The 16,468-nt window shown below is 43.7% G+C and overlaps 1 protein-coding gene across 1 annotated transcript in view; it reads left to right on the top strand.

The window, feature by feature from the left end:
* Positions 1-5,831: 5,831 nt before the first annotated feature.
* ETFA (electron transfer flavoprotein subunit alpha) overlaps positions 5,832-16,468 on the top strand; it is a 53,433-nt gene continuing 42,796 nt past the window's right edge. The window contains exons 1-4 of the mRNA XM_036278010.1: positions 5,832-5,941; positions 12,738-12,884; positions 15,534-15,615; positions 15,718-15,800. Coding sequence (XP_036133903.1) covers positions 5,903-5,941; positions 12,738-12,884; positions 15,534-15,615; positions 15,718-15,800 — 351 coding nt within the window. The 5' untranslated portion in view covers positions 5,832-5,902. The remainder of the gene's footprint in view (positions 5,942-12,737; positions 12,885-15,533; positions 15,616-15,717; positions 15,801-16,468) is intronic.

Below are 16,468 nucleotides of genomic sequence, written 5' to 3'. Positions count from 1 at the left end.
TAGTGAAAAACTCATTGCATCATCCTGATTTTTCTCATTTGCCTTCAAAATGCTAAAAACTTCCTCTTGGGCTGAAGATTGGGAACCACTGAGATAGAGTCCTGGACATGAGGAGGGTGCACCGGCAGCAGGGGGACAGGACCAAGCCTGAAATGTGGGGACCATGGAAGGTCTGGAGCATCTGGTGGCTCCAGTGCTCTCATCATAGTTTCATGGTGTGTGTGGTTGAGTGTGGAGACACCTGGGGTCCAAGTGACAATCGAGTTCTTAAGGATTCCCTCATGGACATCACCTGAAGTCCTCTTTCTACTAAGTAAGGTGACATCACCCCTGCTGTTTCTCATGGAGCAGCAGACTCTGGGACAAGTGCCTTTTATTAAATTTGTGAGACCAGAGGGTATCAGTCCCCTCAGCCAAGAGCTCCTGAACCACAAAGTTTTCAGTGCCCTGAAAAGGCGGGTCAAGGGCATTAGAGGGATGGACAACCATCCACTGGGACCTGAGTTAGTGAAGTCCTAGTGTCCATTTCTGTCTGTGGTTATTTGTGACGATAGCTATGTTTTATTAAGCTCAGAATAAGACTTCAATATTTATGCATAAATCTCCAGCTTCACTTCAGCATTCTGAAGGTTAATTTGTTAATATAGGCAAGTTCCTTTGCCATTCATCCCATGAATCATACACGTCTCTTCTAAGAGCCTGAAATATGAATATTTTAACACAAGTAAAGTATCAGGAGAGTAAAATGTCACTAATTAGGACAAACCAGGAGAAGGTCAGAGTGCATTCTATAAGATGTGAAACTCAAGGTCACCTTATATATTGTACATACATTATATTAACCATCAACAAATTTGACAGTGGATGAGTCATCGGCAAATAGAGGTCCCACCTTAGTCGCTTTCACAAAGAAATGAGAAGCCCAAGGCTTCAGAGTCTGATTTGTAGTAAACCTGTGGATACCGCCAAGGTCTGAAAGAATGATTTTGGAAATAATTACCTTTGCATGACTGTGGTAACATCAATTTGCTTACTACTCTTTTCTGACAGTTACTTTAGGTAGATCCTTAATGTAAATTCTCAGCTTCTAAACTGAAAATTGCAAAGAATGCTCCAATTTGTAATTGTCACATTTTGGGAGGATTTCCCTACTTTCTCAAGTGGCAATTCCTTGAATTGTGTCTGTACCTCTGATTAACAGGGTCTCCTTTTATGAAGTTTTAAAAATTTGTTTGTTTCTTTCTCATAGGGAGAAAGCATATATATATTTGTTGTTGTTGTTGTTGTTAATCCTCACTGGAGGACATGTTTTTCTATCGATTTTTAGAGAGAATGGAAGGGAGGGAGGGGTAGAGAGAGAGAGAGAGAGGAACATTGATGAGAGACACATAGATTGATTGTCTCCCCCACACACCCAGTCTGGGGCCAAGGATCAAACCTGCAACCCAGGTCCATGCCCTTGACTGTGAGTCGAACCTGTGAATCTTTGGAAGGTGGGCCGGTGCTCTAACCACAGGTATGGCCCAGTTTTTTTAAACAGTGAAATGTTGTTTATTCCTTTAAATTTTATTTTTCAATTACAGTCTGCATTCAACATTATTGTGTATTAGTTTCAGGTGTACAGTGTAATGGTTAGACCATCATATACTTTATAAAGTGCCCCCCTCCTGCCAGGATTCTCAGCACTCACCAGGCACCATACGTAGTTATTACAATACTATTGACTATATTCCTTCTGTATTTATATCCCAGGACTGTTTTGTAACTACCAATTAGTACTTCTTTATTAAAAATATGTTTTTATTGATTCTTTAGAGAGAGAGAGAAACATTGATGTGAGAGAGAAACATTGAGCCCATAACCCAGGCATGTGCCCTGACCGGGAATCAAACTAGGACCTTGCAGTCCATGGGATGATGTTCAATCCACTGAGCCTCACCAGCTGGGCAGTACTTCTTAATCTCTTCACCTTTTTCACCCAGCCCCCCAACGCATCTCCCCTCTGGAAACCATATGTCTGTTCTCTGTATTTATGAGTCTGTTTCCATTGTGTTTGTTTGTTGTTTGTTTTTTATCTTCAGATTCCATATATAATAAAATCATATGTTATTTGTCTTTCCCTTTCACTTAGCGTACTAATCTGTAGGTTCATCCATGTTGTCACAAATGGTAAGATTTATTATTTATGGCCTAGTAATATTGCATTGTATGTATGTACCACCACTTTTGTATTTACTTGTCTATTGATGGGCACTCGTGTTGTTTCTATATCTTGGCTATTGTAAATAATGCTGCAGTGAATACAGAGGTGCATATACTCTTTCAAATTAGTGTTTTGGATTTCTTTGGATATATACCCAGAAGTGGAATTGCTGGGTCATAACATAGTTCCATTATGAAATTTTTGAGAAGCCTCCATAGTGGCTGCACCAGTCTGCATTCCCACCAACATTGCAGGAGGGTTTCCTTTTCTCCACACCCTCACGGACACTATTGTTCATTAATTTATTGATGATAGCCATTCTGAATTTGCATCTCTCTGATGATTAGTGACACTGAGCATCTTTTCCTGTGTTTTTTTGCCTTCTGTATGTCCTCTTTGGAGAGGTTTGCTGTTTGTTGTTGAGTTGTATGAGCTCTTTATACATTTTGGATATTAACTCCTTATTGGATGTATTGTTGGCAAATATCTTCCATTCAGTAGATTGTCTTTTGTTTTTATGTCAGAAGAAAATATTGCTAAGAGAAATGTCAGATTTTACTGCCTATGGAAAACAAATTTTTGAGCACCTACTATGGGCTTCTAGAATGGAAGCTCTTGAGGGAAAGGACTGTGTCTATTTTATAATTCCTGGGCCTAGAAGAGGGCCTGCACCTAGTAAGTGCTCAATAAATGGCTGTGGAATTAGTGGTATCCAGATATCCCTGCTGGGTGCTTTATACATAGGTGGCAATCAGCCTCCAAGATGCCTTTGAATTTTCCCTGCCTTTGGTTATTTCCACCCTGTGTGGTCCACTCCCACATTGTATCAGCAGTGGTTAGTGTGACCAGTAGAGTGTAGCAGTCATGATGGTTTGTCACCACTGAGTTGAAGGATGTAAAAGGCTGCAGCTTATGTCTCTGTGTCGGTCTCTCTGATCCAGTCTTTGGGAGAAGCCATATGATTAGGTCCCTGTGGCAAGGAACTGAAGTCTCCTGCCAACAGCCACATGAGTAAGCTTGGAAGCGAATCCTCAGTCCCCCTGAAGTCACCAGAGACTGCAGCTCTGCCAGTAGTTGGCAACTTGTGAGAGACTCTGAGCCAGAACCACCCACCGAAGCCACACCATGATTTCTAACTCTGAGAAACTGTGAAAGATAATAAATGTTGTTTCAAGCTGCTACATTTTGGAGGTAATTTCTTACACAGCAAGAGATAACTAATACAACATATAATCTCTCATATTTGTCCCCAGGTGGCTATAAGGAAGGCATTACCAGTGTGCTGACCAACGAAGGCACAGTGAATCAGTGAAATTAAGGAGTTTCTCTATGATGTCTTAGCTAAAAGTAGAAAAAACTTGAAACAAACCCAGGCCAGACACTTGTTATCTCAGAATAAAAACGCTACATTTCTCCTGCTCAAATAATCTTACCGTTGAAGTTTGTCACTCTGTTATCATTGGGGATTTCAACATCTGGTAATAATAAGTGCAGAGATTATTAAAAATATACCAGAGGAAGCTGTTTGCATAACCCATAAATGTTCGAGGTTTTACGGTCATGATTTTCAAACAGAGAAATGACAACACTTGGGAAGGAACAGATAAGTTGAAAGGGGAATCTGAAATTGGCACTATTAAAATCACCTGTAGGTATTTTTAGCATGAAGAAAGAAATCTGGCCCTGGCCGGTATGGTTCAGCAGATAGAGCATCGGCCCATGGACCAGAGAGTTCCGGGTTTGGTTCCTGCTAAGGGCACATACCTCGGTTGCAATTTGTTCCCAGCCCCGGTTGGGGTCGTGTGGGTGGCAACCACTCGATGTGTTCCTCTCACACTGATGTTTCTCTCTCTCGTTACCTCTTTCTCTCCCTCCTGCTCTATCTGAAGATAAATGCCCCCCCCCCCCAAAAAAAATGTCCTTGGGTGAGGATAAAAAAGAAAGAAAGAAAGAAAGCTGTTGGCAGACATTACTAAGAAGGTTGGTTCATTTTCATGTTCTCTATTTAGAAAGGCAGACTATTGTTGCAAAATAATTTCTTCTTGAGAACACAGACGAGCCTTGAAAGTATAAAGCAGGTTTTAAGAATATAGGTTCATTTCTACACAGCCCATGTTGAAGCAGAGGTGGAGAGCACCCAGAAGCAGTACCCTGGGGTTCAATCTCCATCAGCTTCCAAATTTAAGTGGAAAAAGTGGGTTTGCTATGCAAATGCAGCCTGAAGACAAACCCCTGGGCCTCCCGTCTAACCAGATTGCTGCCCCCAAAACACTTACCCAGAAATTCTGGGGCAGTTCTGGAATTTGAACCATATAGATAGCTAACAGAGAGAATCAAAGGACTGTTAAGCATGTTAAAGCACTGTTTGAAGCAGCAGTTCTCATCCATGGAGTCCTAAAACAGGGGTGGGTCAAGGTTGGTGTGTGAGATGTAGTATTACAAGACCTTTGTAAATATTATCAGTTAAATTGCTGACTTTTTCAAATGATGTACTTTTTAAAAAGAAAAGTAATGAGAGGATTTATGCTGTGGACATGTGGGTTTGAGGTGTTTAGGGACATCCTGAGGAGATGCTGGGAGAAGGTGGTTTTGTGGACCCAAAGGTCAGCAGAGATTTGGCTTGGCCGGCAGGATTTGGTGGGACTGCCCAGGGATAGCAGAGTGGTGACAGAAGGGGTCTAGGGTGGGGCCCCAAATCACACCTGGTTCATGGTCTTTTCCAGTCTGATCTTCCAGCTGCATCTCCAGTCCTGTCTCCAGCCATTCTGCCTTCTACCAGCAGCACAGAGTCCTGCCCCTTGTCCTTGCACATTCGTGACATGATCCTTCCATGTTTGTGTCCACAAGTTTCCTTGCCCTGGAACACAGCTCAAATATCTTTCATTCGGTGAATCCCTCCTCTCATAGCAGCAATATGTCTGCTTGTATGTTTTGTCCAGAGTCTGGTGAGGGCAACATCTTTTAATTTTAATTAAACTTATTGGGGTTATGTTGATTAGAAGATTATATAGGTTTCGAGAGTACAGTTCTTTTTAATATTATTTTTATTTAATTTTTTCCCATTGATTTGTAGAGAGTGGAAAGGAGAGAGTGAGGGGAGGAGAGAGAGAGAAACATCGATGTGGGACAGACACATATCTTTTGGTGCCTCCTGCAGGCGCCCGACCAGGCGGATGGAACCTGTCATCCAGGGACAGTGCCCTTAACCGGGAATCGAACCCACGACCCTCCGGGGCCACGGAGCCACAGGGCCAAAGCTCAAGTGTACAATTCTGTCTCACATCATCCGTACATTGTATTGTGCGTTCGCCACCCAAAGGGCAACGCCTTCTGCATTCTCGTAGAGCATCCCGGGGACCTGGAAAACGTGTTCAGTGCATTACAGGTGTAGCGCTGGGGAACGCAGGGGGCTGGGCGTCCGGAGAGTGACGTCATCAGCGCAGAGGCGGGGCGGGGCGTTGTGGAGAACAGCCTCCCGCGCGCCCCACTCCTGAGCCCCGCCCCTAACCTTACGCCGTCCCCATTGGCTGCGAGACCGCCCAATGTTGGGGCAGAAACCGCGAGCTCTCGCTCCTCGGCCGGGGCGTCCGCTCTCGTTCGCGCGTCTCGCGAGCGTTGCCGCGACGAGCTGAGGAGGCGCGACCTGGGGCGCTCGGCTGCCGGAGACCGAGGCTACCTGAGGCGCCGCGAGCCGAGACCATGTTCCGAGCGGTGTCGACGAGGCGGCTGCAGCGGGCGGTGAGACTCGGCCGGCCGGGAGGAGGCGGGGAGGCCGCCCGGCGACGGCCCCTGGAATCGTCCCCGTGTCGGCGTCGGCGAAGGTCATCGGCTCCCGCTGACGTGACCGCCCTCCGCGGGGGGCTCGGCGGCCAGGGTCAGGGGCCGGGTGACCCCAGGGGTGACCTCGGCGCCGGGGGTGCACGGCGGCGGGCGGGCGGGCGGACCCCGAGGGCGGCCTGGGTCTCGCTGCGGGACAGCGCCTGGGGGCCGGTTCCGGGCGGGGCCCGCGGCCGCAGGGGGGCCGCTGAGGCTGGAGGCCCCTCGGGTTCCCGCGGCCCGGCCCGGGCCCGCTCCTCGCCGCCGGCGGTCTCCGGCCTCCGTGGGCCCCTGTCTTCGGCGCCCTTTTCCTCCCGCCGCCCCGCCGCCTTCCAGCCCTCCTGCCCCGGGCCGAGCCCCTCCGCTTCCCCCAGGCCAGAGCCCCAGCGGAGACCCGCGGAGGCCGGCCTGGTGGGGGTCAGGTCTCCGCGGTCTCCCCGCTAATTACTTAACACCCGCGGGGAGGCTTGCGGGCCGTGGGTTTGGGGACAGCACAGGTGTGAGGCCGACGTGGGGGAAGCCGGCCGGCGTGGTCAGCGCCCAGGTCCGCGGCCCGGCGCCGGGGAGGGAGGTGGTGGGGAGCCCGCGGCTCGCCTGTGCCGCTCGCGCCGTGGGCTGTCGGCCTCCGGGCCTGGCCGCTGGCGGTGGCAGGGCGCGTCCTGTGCCCTCCGTGTTCGGGGCGGGCCCGGGGGCGGGCCGCCGTGGACCGAGTGCTGTTCCCCAGGCGCCCCTTCCCCTGTGACTTGCGCATTTTAAGTAATTAGCGGGGAGACCGCGGAGACCTGTGACCCCCACCAGGCCGGCCCCCGCGGGTCTTCCCGGGGCTCTGGGGCTGTCGGTGGGGGGGACGGGTGCGTTTTCCGAACCCAGGCGCGAGCCTTCTTTCGCACGGCGGTTCCGTGCGAGCCCGGGCCGGTCCCAGCCTGCACTTGTCTGGTGCTCCGGCCCCTTCGCCGGCTGCTGTCGCCCTTGTGACGTCTCGGGAGTCAGGACTGCTTGACACGACTCAGCCCTGCACTTAGAAATGGTTAAGGTGGTACATTTTGTTTTTGTTTTATCCTCACCCGAGGACATTTTTCCATTTTTGTTCAGATAGAGCGGGAGGGAGGGAGAGAGAGAGAGGAAGAGAGAGAGAGAGAGAAACATCGACGTGAAAGGGACACATCGAGTGGCTGCCACCCGCACGACCCACCAGGGCCGGGGACACACTGCAACCGAGGTACATGCCCTTAGCGGAACCGAACCCGGGTCACTGGACCGCAGGCCGACGCTCCAACCGCTGAGCCAAACCGGCCAGGGCGGTACATTTTGTTTTTTACTACAGTTATTGTTTTTAAAAAAAGGAAACCCACCTTAAACCCTTTGCATGAAATTTAGTGGCTTGCATTTGGTATCTTAAGTTCATTTCCAGTTTTGACACATTTGTGCCCTCAGTGCCCTCTAGTCCCGAAGGGTGTGTTTTGTATCTACCAAGGAGCTGGAGGACACGCCGAAAGGAGAGTCGGTGGGCATTTGCAGCTAGTTAACATTCTCGTGGGTGCAGTGATCTGAATTACTAGTATTCTTGTGTTTATTTGCATTTGGAATGAATTTGTTGACAAATAAGATACCAAAGAAACATGTGGAGAGTAAAGCAACTTTCCAAGGTCGTCTCAGTGTCCCTGTTACCGTGTCACTGCCAGATGGAAGGCCGGCAGTCAGGGTTCGGAAGCTGTGAAGCCCATGTGGAGAAGGAACACCGCGTTTTTCAGAGACCATGGTCTAGTGTTGATGAATGAGAGTGATTCACATACAAATTTTAGTTTCTTTTGAAAGAAGAAAGAGCCCATTTTGATGTGGTTTTAAAGAGATTTATTGCATAAGGTGAATTCCATAAAGTTATGCTACCTGCCAGTGTGTCTACTAAGGGTCCTGTTTTTAAAGTGAAGTAAAATCGACTGTGTTTTTAATATTATAATCACTGTCATATGACATTTCTACTCATGATTAAAAGTTACCATATTTTATTATTAAAGAGGTTAAAGTAAGTTAATTAGTACAGAAGTATAGTATATATTTTATTACAAAAGGTATGTTAAAATAGGGATAGGTGACTTTAGTGGGTGGCAGCCAGTCGATGTGTCTCTCTTACATCGAGGTTTCTCTCTCTTCCCCCCTCTCTCCTTCCTGTTCTATCTGAAGATAAATACAAAAATATCCTCGGGTGAAGATTTAAAAACAAAAAATAGGGATAGGTGACTTTAGTTATATATTTATCTTTTCCAGTAGAACTTGATGAGACTTTATTGCTTGTTCCTGCTTTTAAATTTTTGAGCAAAGAAGCAAAAGACCTTCATGCCCACCCCCTCATTACCCTTACCCCACTTTTTTAAAAATTTATTTTTTTATCCTCACCCGAGGACATTTTCCCATTTTTTATTCAGATAGAGTGGGAGAGAGAGAGAGAGAAACATCGATGTGAAAGGGACACATCGAGTGGCTGCCACCTGCACGACCAACCAGGGCCGGGGACAAACTGCAACCGAGGCACATGCCCTTAGCGGAAACTGAACCTGGGTCTCTCTGGACCGCAGGCCGACTCTCTAGCAGGCGGATGCTCTAACAGCTGAGCCAAACTGGCCAGGGCAACCCTTACCCCACTTTTTTATCCTCACCCGAGGGCATTTTTCCATTTTTTTGTTCAGATTGAGTTGGAGGGAGAGAGAGAAAGGGGGGGGGGGGGAGACATAGACGTGAAAGAGACACATCGAGTGGCTGGCACCCGCACGACCCAACCAGGGCCGCTTACCCCACTTTTTAAAAAATGGTAGGGGACATGTGTTTAAATTATTCTTACTACTTAAGGTTTTTTTTTTTCTTTTTGGTATGTGCCCCTAGCAGGAACCGAACCCGGGACTCTGGTCCGCAGGCCGACGTTCCAACCGCTGAGGAACCGGCCAGGGCTCTACTTAAGGTTTTGAGTGTGTTTGTAAGGGTAAAATGGGGAGTTAAAGTATAGCTTTTGTCTTTTTTTGGTCTTCTAATACCTGTGGTAGTTGACTACATACAGTTAAGTCTCAGGAACTCCTGAGCAGTAAATCTCCTTGGTTGCTCCTAAAAGAATGAAAAGCTAAAGCAGTGTCAAAACCTGTTAAGGGTGATAAGAGAAGGACCAAAATGTGTTCACTGAGCTTAGCTGTGACATGGTTGTTGGTGACTTTGGAGAGGTTGGGTTCAGTGTTATAGTAGAGGTGGAAAATCAGTTTGCTGCGAGTCAAGGAGAAAAGGAGGTGTAGGTAAGGCAGTAGAGTTGGTGTGTATTGATATTATTGTCAAGACGTTTGGCTCGGAAAGTGGAGAGAGTATAGTAATCTCTTTTAAACCCAACCCTCAGGAAGTATACTGCAGGCAGACTTCAGAAATACTGTCAGTTCAGTTCCAGAGTTTGGCAATAAAGCTGGTTGTTATCTTTTTGCTAGTGGAGGGTCTTGCCTTCAATATGTAAACATACACATCTGTGAAGTGAGGCATGCCTGTATCTCATAAAGGCCAATCATCTTAAAGAAGGGTATGTGGCTGGTATGTGAAAGAACAAACGCTTTTCATGTTTTACTTTTTGGAACTCAGTTTAGACGGTAGTCTAGACAAGTTCTCTAAAAGCATGGTGGGGTAGCTGCTTCAGTGATTAGACATGTCTGTGCACTGTTCTTGGTAGGTACACATAAGTGCTTAGAAAGCTTCTATTGTGATAGGGCAGGAATTTCTGTGTTGAATATCAGGAAGGTCCTTTCTGATGGCTTCAGTTTTCATTGTGAAGCAGGAAGTGAAGCACTTTTCTGAGTAGGGAGCAGACTGTTCAGGCAGTTTGAGAAATATCAGAAGAGGATATTTGAAACAGTGGCTATGGAGAGTAAAAGAGAGTAATATTGCCAGGTAGTTTTGAGGGCCCAGATAAGGTTGAGGACCAAGACTTTATAGTGACACAGTCTGCAGTTGTTAATCTTGATTTAAATAGCAGTGATTAGAAGAGATTGGGATTCCTTTCTGGGTAGTTACTTTATTAAGTATTTCAGTAGTTAGCTTTAAATATTTAAGATTTTGGTTCCTTTTCTCCATTAAAAAAAAAGAGGACTCTAAATGGTGCATAAGATAAAATAACAAAATGACTTTTACTTAAAAACTTTTTCAGTAATGGGCCTGTACTTTTTGAATCGTTAGTGGTATTCTATACCACTGTTCTATTTAACGTAGGAATTTAGGGTTGTGGAACTTTTGAGCTGGAAAGAGGCCTTTGATGCCCGCCCCCCTTCCCTTTTTGACCAGTGCTTTTTTTTTTTTTTTTTCTTAAACAAAGCAGGGGAATATTTGCAAAGTGAAATCTTAGGAATGACCCATATATAAAACTGCTAAAAATGATGGTGCTTTGATGTGAATGGGTAATTGAGAACCAAAATTCTGGGATCTGATAACCTGGACTTTTAACTTGCCTCTGCTTCCTAGCTACGTATCCACTAAATTTCACTTTCGTCATCTTAAAGTCAGGGTAGTAATAGTACCTACATCATAGAGTTGTTACGAGTTTTAAATAAGATTTTATATCTACACACATACAGACACACAAGTCCCCGTGGAAGTTCTAAAAAGCATGAGGATTCCTTAGGAGAACTACCTAAATAATCTGTTGTTAGAACTATAATTTACAGAAAAGATGGGTCTTATGAGGAAAACCATGAGAAGTGTCATCCACTGATACCAATGCAAGGGTTCCTTCCTCTGGCACATCCCTCCTGTGCTGTCCTCTTCCTCTTCCAACACTCAGGTTGGTGTGGCTCTAGAAGTATTTCCATACCTGGAAGGCTTGTCCTGGAGTCCTTGACCCCTAGCTCTGGGATTGTGTTCATTAAGGATAAGATGGAGTTTAGAGGACTGAGGAGTAGTTTGGGGGGATCTGGGTGGGCATGCTAGAGTGGGGAGCATGAAGAGCAAGATAGCGGGCAAGCTACAGGGGTGAGAAGTAGAGGTAGGAACTTGCGGGGTTTGGGGGAGGCAGGGAGAGGCCCCTATCTTGTTGAAGGTTCAGCATAATCTGGTTTAGTCTTCTGTGGAAGCAGAGCAGCTATAGTCTGGCCAGGTTCCAATCAGAAGGGTCTTTCTAGAACTAGAAGGAACCCTCCATCTATTGAGGATGAATGCAGAGATTTAGCTATAAGGAGGGTCTTTGCATTGTTTTTAATAATATATTATTAATAACGCAAGTTACTACAGAGACTGGTTGAATTGGTATGTTCATATCTTATGTTCTAAGGTGAAGAATATGAAAATAGAGCAATTGATAGTTACAGTATAGTAAATGGGGGGGAAAAAAGGTGTTTTGTAAATTTAGTTGTTAACCAGCATTATAGACCTGTGGCTGACTTCCCTTCATTTATACCCTTATTGAAAATTTCCAGCTGTGGGTAAAAATTTTGTTATGCTTTTCTCTGCACCTTCAGATTATGAAGGTTATTGCTGAACGAAGCCACACAACCATGCCATTAGATCATCAGTCTCTTTTTCTCATTTCTCTTTGCTGTTTCCCACAAGGATAGTTCCAACACTTGCTCCTTTCCTCATGTCTAAACTTCCTTCTTTGTTTTTGATTCTCTACTTCAGCACCTCCACCATTTTGGATATCTTTGTTAATGGAGAAACTTCCATTTTATAATTGTGTGTGAACACATATTGTTTACCTTGAAAATTTTTTTTTTTTTTTTTATCCTCACCCGAGGATATTTTTCCATTTTTTGTACGGATAGAGTGGGAGGGAGAGAGAGGATCAGAGAGAGAGAGAGAGAGAGAGACATCGACGTGAAGGGACACATCGAGTGGCTGCCACCTGCACGACCAACCAGGGCCGGGGACAAACTGCAACCGAAGTACGTGCCCTTAGCGGGAACCGAACCCGGGTCTCTCCGGACCGCAGGCCGACGCTCTAACCACTGAGCCAAACTGGCCAGGGCTACCTTGAAATTTTTGAGTGCAGGGACTATTCTTGTTCATCTTTGTGTTCCTGATGTTTGAAGTCATTCTAGATGACCATGAACTATTAGTGGTCTCTTGATAGTCTACAGTAGATATGGGTAGATACTGATTGTTTCGAAGAACTTGTCTATAAGCTGCTTTTTTGAATTCAGAAGCATAGTTGAACAGTTGAAACCCCAGCAAAATTGCTGTGTGTTTTATTTTAAAGACAGATTTACATTATCAGTTATTTTGATTATTGATTGTATTTTGCCTAAAGCAAAAGGAATCAGCTTGAGTAACTGATGTCAGAGTCATTATTTCTGAATATATTGTACTGTTGAGCAGCATTGCTGCAAGTGAATGTAATTGGTAGTTTGTTTCCTACTTTGATACTAACATGTTCCGCTTAAGGTTTAAAATTTATATATATTGAGTGTCTCATTGAACATAGATTAGTGGGAAAATTGTTTTGAAATAATTTTTTAAATTTTCTAACAGTAGAACATTAATTTGCATTTTTGTTCTTATTAGCTATGAATAATAATAATATAGTGATAGACACAATGGCCTAATTTTTGCTATTGAGCAAAGTGTTTTATGAATATATTTATAGCAGTGAGTATTGTGTACAGTTTTCTTTAAAGCGCACATGCTTAACAATCATTAAAAAAACAAAAACAAAAAAAAAACCTGTGTGTTTTGTAAGATTCTTTTCCATTTTTTTCCCTCTTTTTAGGCCTTATTGCTGCGATTTCAGAGTACCCTGGTAATAGCTGAGCATGCAAACGATACCGTAGCACCCATTACATTAAATACCGTCACTGCAGCCAAACGTCTTGGAGGTGAAGTGTCTTGCTTAATAGCTGGAACCAAATGTGACAAGGTGAGAAATTTTTAAGGTCAATCATAGCAAATATAATCTCCATCAAGAGACAGGGAAAGATGGCAACAGAGAATTATGGTGAGGACTGTAACCCAAACTGGGCTCTAATCCTCATTAAATGGCCAATGTCACAACCATTACTATGTGTGAAAAAAACTAAGTTTGCTCACTAAGCATTTCATCTTTGAAATGAGGTGGAATACTGATTTAGTTTCACTGGCACCGTTGGGTGCCATCAGGTACCAAGTGGACTGATCATATCTGAGTCCCCTTAGAGGTTAATAGCCGATTCCTTTTTTGTATTGATGAATATACTTACTAATTGCTTTTAATTCCTTAAAGTGGTATATCTGAACAAAGTATCATGAGTGCTACTTTTTAATTGTTGTAAGAACTCAAATGGAAGTAGTACTATGCTTTAGTACTGTGAAAGTAGTGGTGTGAAAAGATGTTCTTCGTTTTTGTTGTTGTTGTTGGAATAAGACTGTGACAGCCGTGTACACTCACCTCCTGGTTTGCAGGGTCTGTTCCCCTGGGCTGCAGTGCATTTGAAATCTTGCTTCAATCAAGTGTAGGTAGCTTGAGCCTCCAATTTCCTCCCACACCACATGGGTTGCTGTGTGTGTGGTTGGGGTCTTGGACTTTAGAGGAAGAAATCTGGAAACAGCATGTTCCCTTTACTTTTTATAGAAATTTAGTTTTAACTAAATGGTATTGATGCAGACCGTGTTTTATAATGAGGTTCAGGATGATAGTGTCACTTCCAATTTCTTACAGGACACTGATATCTTAAAAGAATGTATTCTAGCCTGGCCAGTATGGCTCAGTGGTTGAGTGTCAACCCATGCGCCAAGAGGTCGCCGGTTCTATTCCCAGTCAGGGCACATGCCCATGTTGTGGGCCTGATCCCCAGTGCAGACATGCAGGAGGCAGCCAGTTGATTTTTTCTCTCATCGATGTTTCTCTCTCTCTCTAAAAACCAATAAAAGAAAAAAAAAGAATGTATTCTAGTTGGTTTGGGGTACATTATGTGCATTTCTCTTCTGAAAGCCTGCCAACAACTACTGAATTTTATGTAGTTGATACCACAGTATATGAGGATAGGACTGTGCTATGTTTTTTGGTTGCCTGGCTTTCAGATATACAAGTTCTGGGTTTGATTGTTTATTTGCTGTGATTTTAAGTAATTATTCTAATATTACTTTTAAATATTTGAAATGTTATTTTATTTTTATTATTTTTAGAAAAATCAAAGCAGAAACCATCTTCTGTTCAGTTAAATTTTATTACCCTGTCACATTCTATTTTTTTTTTTTTTTTTTTTTTATCCTCACCTGAGGACATTTTTCCATTTTTTGTTCAGATAGAGTGAGAGGGAGAGAGAGAGAGAAACATCGACGTGAGAGCGACACATCGAGTGGTTGCCACCCACACGACCCGACCAGGGCCGGGGACAAACTGCAACCAAGGTACGTGCCCTTAGCGGGAACCGAACCTGGGTCTCTCCGGACCGCAGGCCAACACTCTAACCGCTGAGCCAAACCGGCCAGGGCGCACATTCTATTCTTAAAGAAAAACAATTACTGTATGGGAGACTGTTAATAGCCCAGGCAGATTTCAGATCTGCACTGTTTTATATAGCTATTTATCGTAAGCAGCCAGTGATTTTTCTGTGTAGTGCAAGAAGCTTTTACTGGTAATAAAGAGATAGTTTTGCTAGAACAAGGTATCCTGCCAGTGATGACTTGATTCAGCAGAGATACTTGTGCACTGCATCCTTTCTTCAGTGAAAATTGTTGCAGCCTTACCGTCCTTTGAGGTGAGCAGGAGGCGCAACCTTTTATGCCTACTCATCAGTGAATCAGCATGGAGGTAAACAAGAAGACAGAAGACTATAGTATGATTGCCATGTTTCTGCTAAAGTGGAAGCCAGCCATGCCGTAATTAAAGAGACTGTAAAGGGGGGAATTCTACTTGCCTCTGTATACAGGAAATATGAGTGGTCAGAAGGCTTTCCCAGAACTCCTTCCTGAACCAAACAGGGAAAATGAGGAATTAAAATATATAAATTTCTTATAGATAAATACATAGAGGTGGTCAGGAACTCAGTGGTTGACAATGAAGGGACTGCTATAAGATTTTGGTCTTGCCCAGATTCACTAGTTTTATTATCAGCAGAAATTATTGCCAAATAAAGTGCCGTGGACTGTAAACCAGTGTGGCTGGGTCCTGTTTTTTTTTATCCCTAGGAAACCCTAGGTCTGAAATGTATTGGCTATGTTGTTATTATGAGAGACGAACATTGCCTCGTTTTCACTATTTTCTAAAATGATGAACTTGCATTTGCAGTGATCGAAAGATAAAGAGCACAGTGTACAACTCAGTTTGACTAGAGAGCTTTGTTGATTTATCATTTAGTACTTTCCTTTTTCAGGGCAGGAATTTTTGTTCAAGGTCATTTTGTAGTAAGATCAATTGACATAAGATTTTCATTTCCCTCTAAGATATTTTTTCCCTCTAAGTAGCCCTTTTTCTGATAAGAACAGTTCTTACAGTTGCCTGTTAAGGTTTTATGGTCTGATATTTGTAGTGGTGACTACATTTGCATCTCTCTGTTAGATGGATAATTAAAAACTCTTTTAATCATAGGTGGCACAAGATCTCTGCAAAGTATCAGGTATAACAAAAGTTCTGGTGGCTCAGCATGATGCATACAAGGGCCTTCTTCCAGGTAAGTTTTTCCTGTGGGAAAAGTGAAAGGTCTAAATGATTCTTGAGTATATGAACATGAAAATATTATAAAACATATTTATCAGCTGTGTTTGATTTTCAGAGGAACTGACACCATTGATTTTGGCAACTCAGAAGCAGTTTGGTTACACACACATCTGTGCTGGAGCATCTGCCTTTGGAAAGGTGAGAAGATGGAGGGTGTGGGCTCTTATGTCACTACTCAGAAGGGCTAGATTTCATTGTGCTGAAACTGTACAATATACTTTGTTTCTATAGCTAATCTTGGCTTTCTGAATTAATGTAGTTTTTAAAAATTTATTTCAAGATTCTGTTATAATTTCTGTTAAAACGTGATCTCCAGGTTTTCAAATTTTGTCAGAGACAACTGTATTCTTTTAAGATTTTGTCATAATTTATTAGAATGCAACTTCCAGATTTTCAAGTTTTGTCAGGCAGGCTAGTCAAAAAAATTATGTTTTTAGAGAACATGTTCAATTATCTTTGTGTCTGTAAATGTCATTTGTATTTTTAACCTATCTAAAGAGATGGTCTAGTCAGGTGGCTGATGGATATTTAGAAAGGCCAAAATCTATCTCCTGCTTCAATTTCATTGCCAGTAATCAGTCTGGTTAGATTTTCTAATTCTTCCTGGTTCACTCTTGGAAGGTTGTATGCCTCTATAAATTTATTCATTTCTTCTAGATTGTCAAATTTGTTTCCATACAATCGTTTGTAGCAATCTTTAGTGTTTCTTTGTATTTCTATGGTGTCAGTTGTCACTCTCTTTTAAGTTTTGAACTCTCCTTTCTTGATGAGTTTGGTTAAAGGTTGGTCAATTTTATCTTTTCAAA

The sequence above is a fragment of the Molossus molossus genome, unplaced genomic scaffold (genome assembly GCF_014108415.1).
Source record: "Molossus molossus isolate mMolMol1 unplaced genomic scaffold, mMolMol1.p scaffold_m16_p_24, whole genome shotgun sequence".
In the NCBI taxonomy this organism is placed as follows: domain Eukaryota; kingdom Metazoa; phylum Chordata; class Mammalia; order Chiroptera; family Molossidae; genus Molossus; species Molossus molossus.
This window is presented reverse-complemented; position numbering and strand designations above follow the sequence as displayed.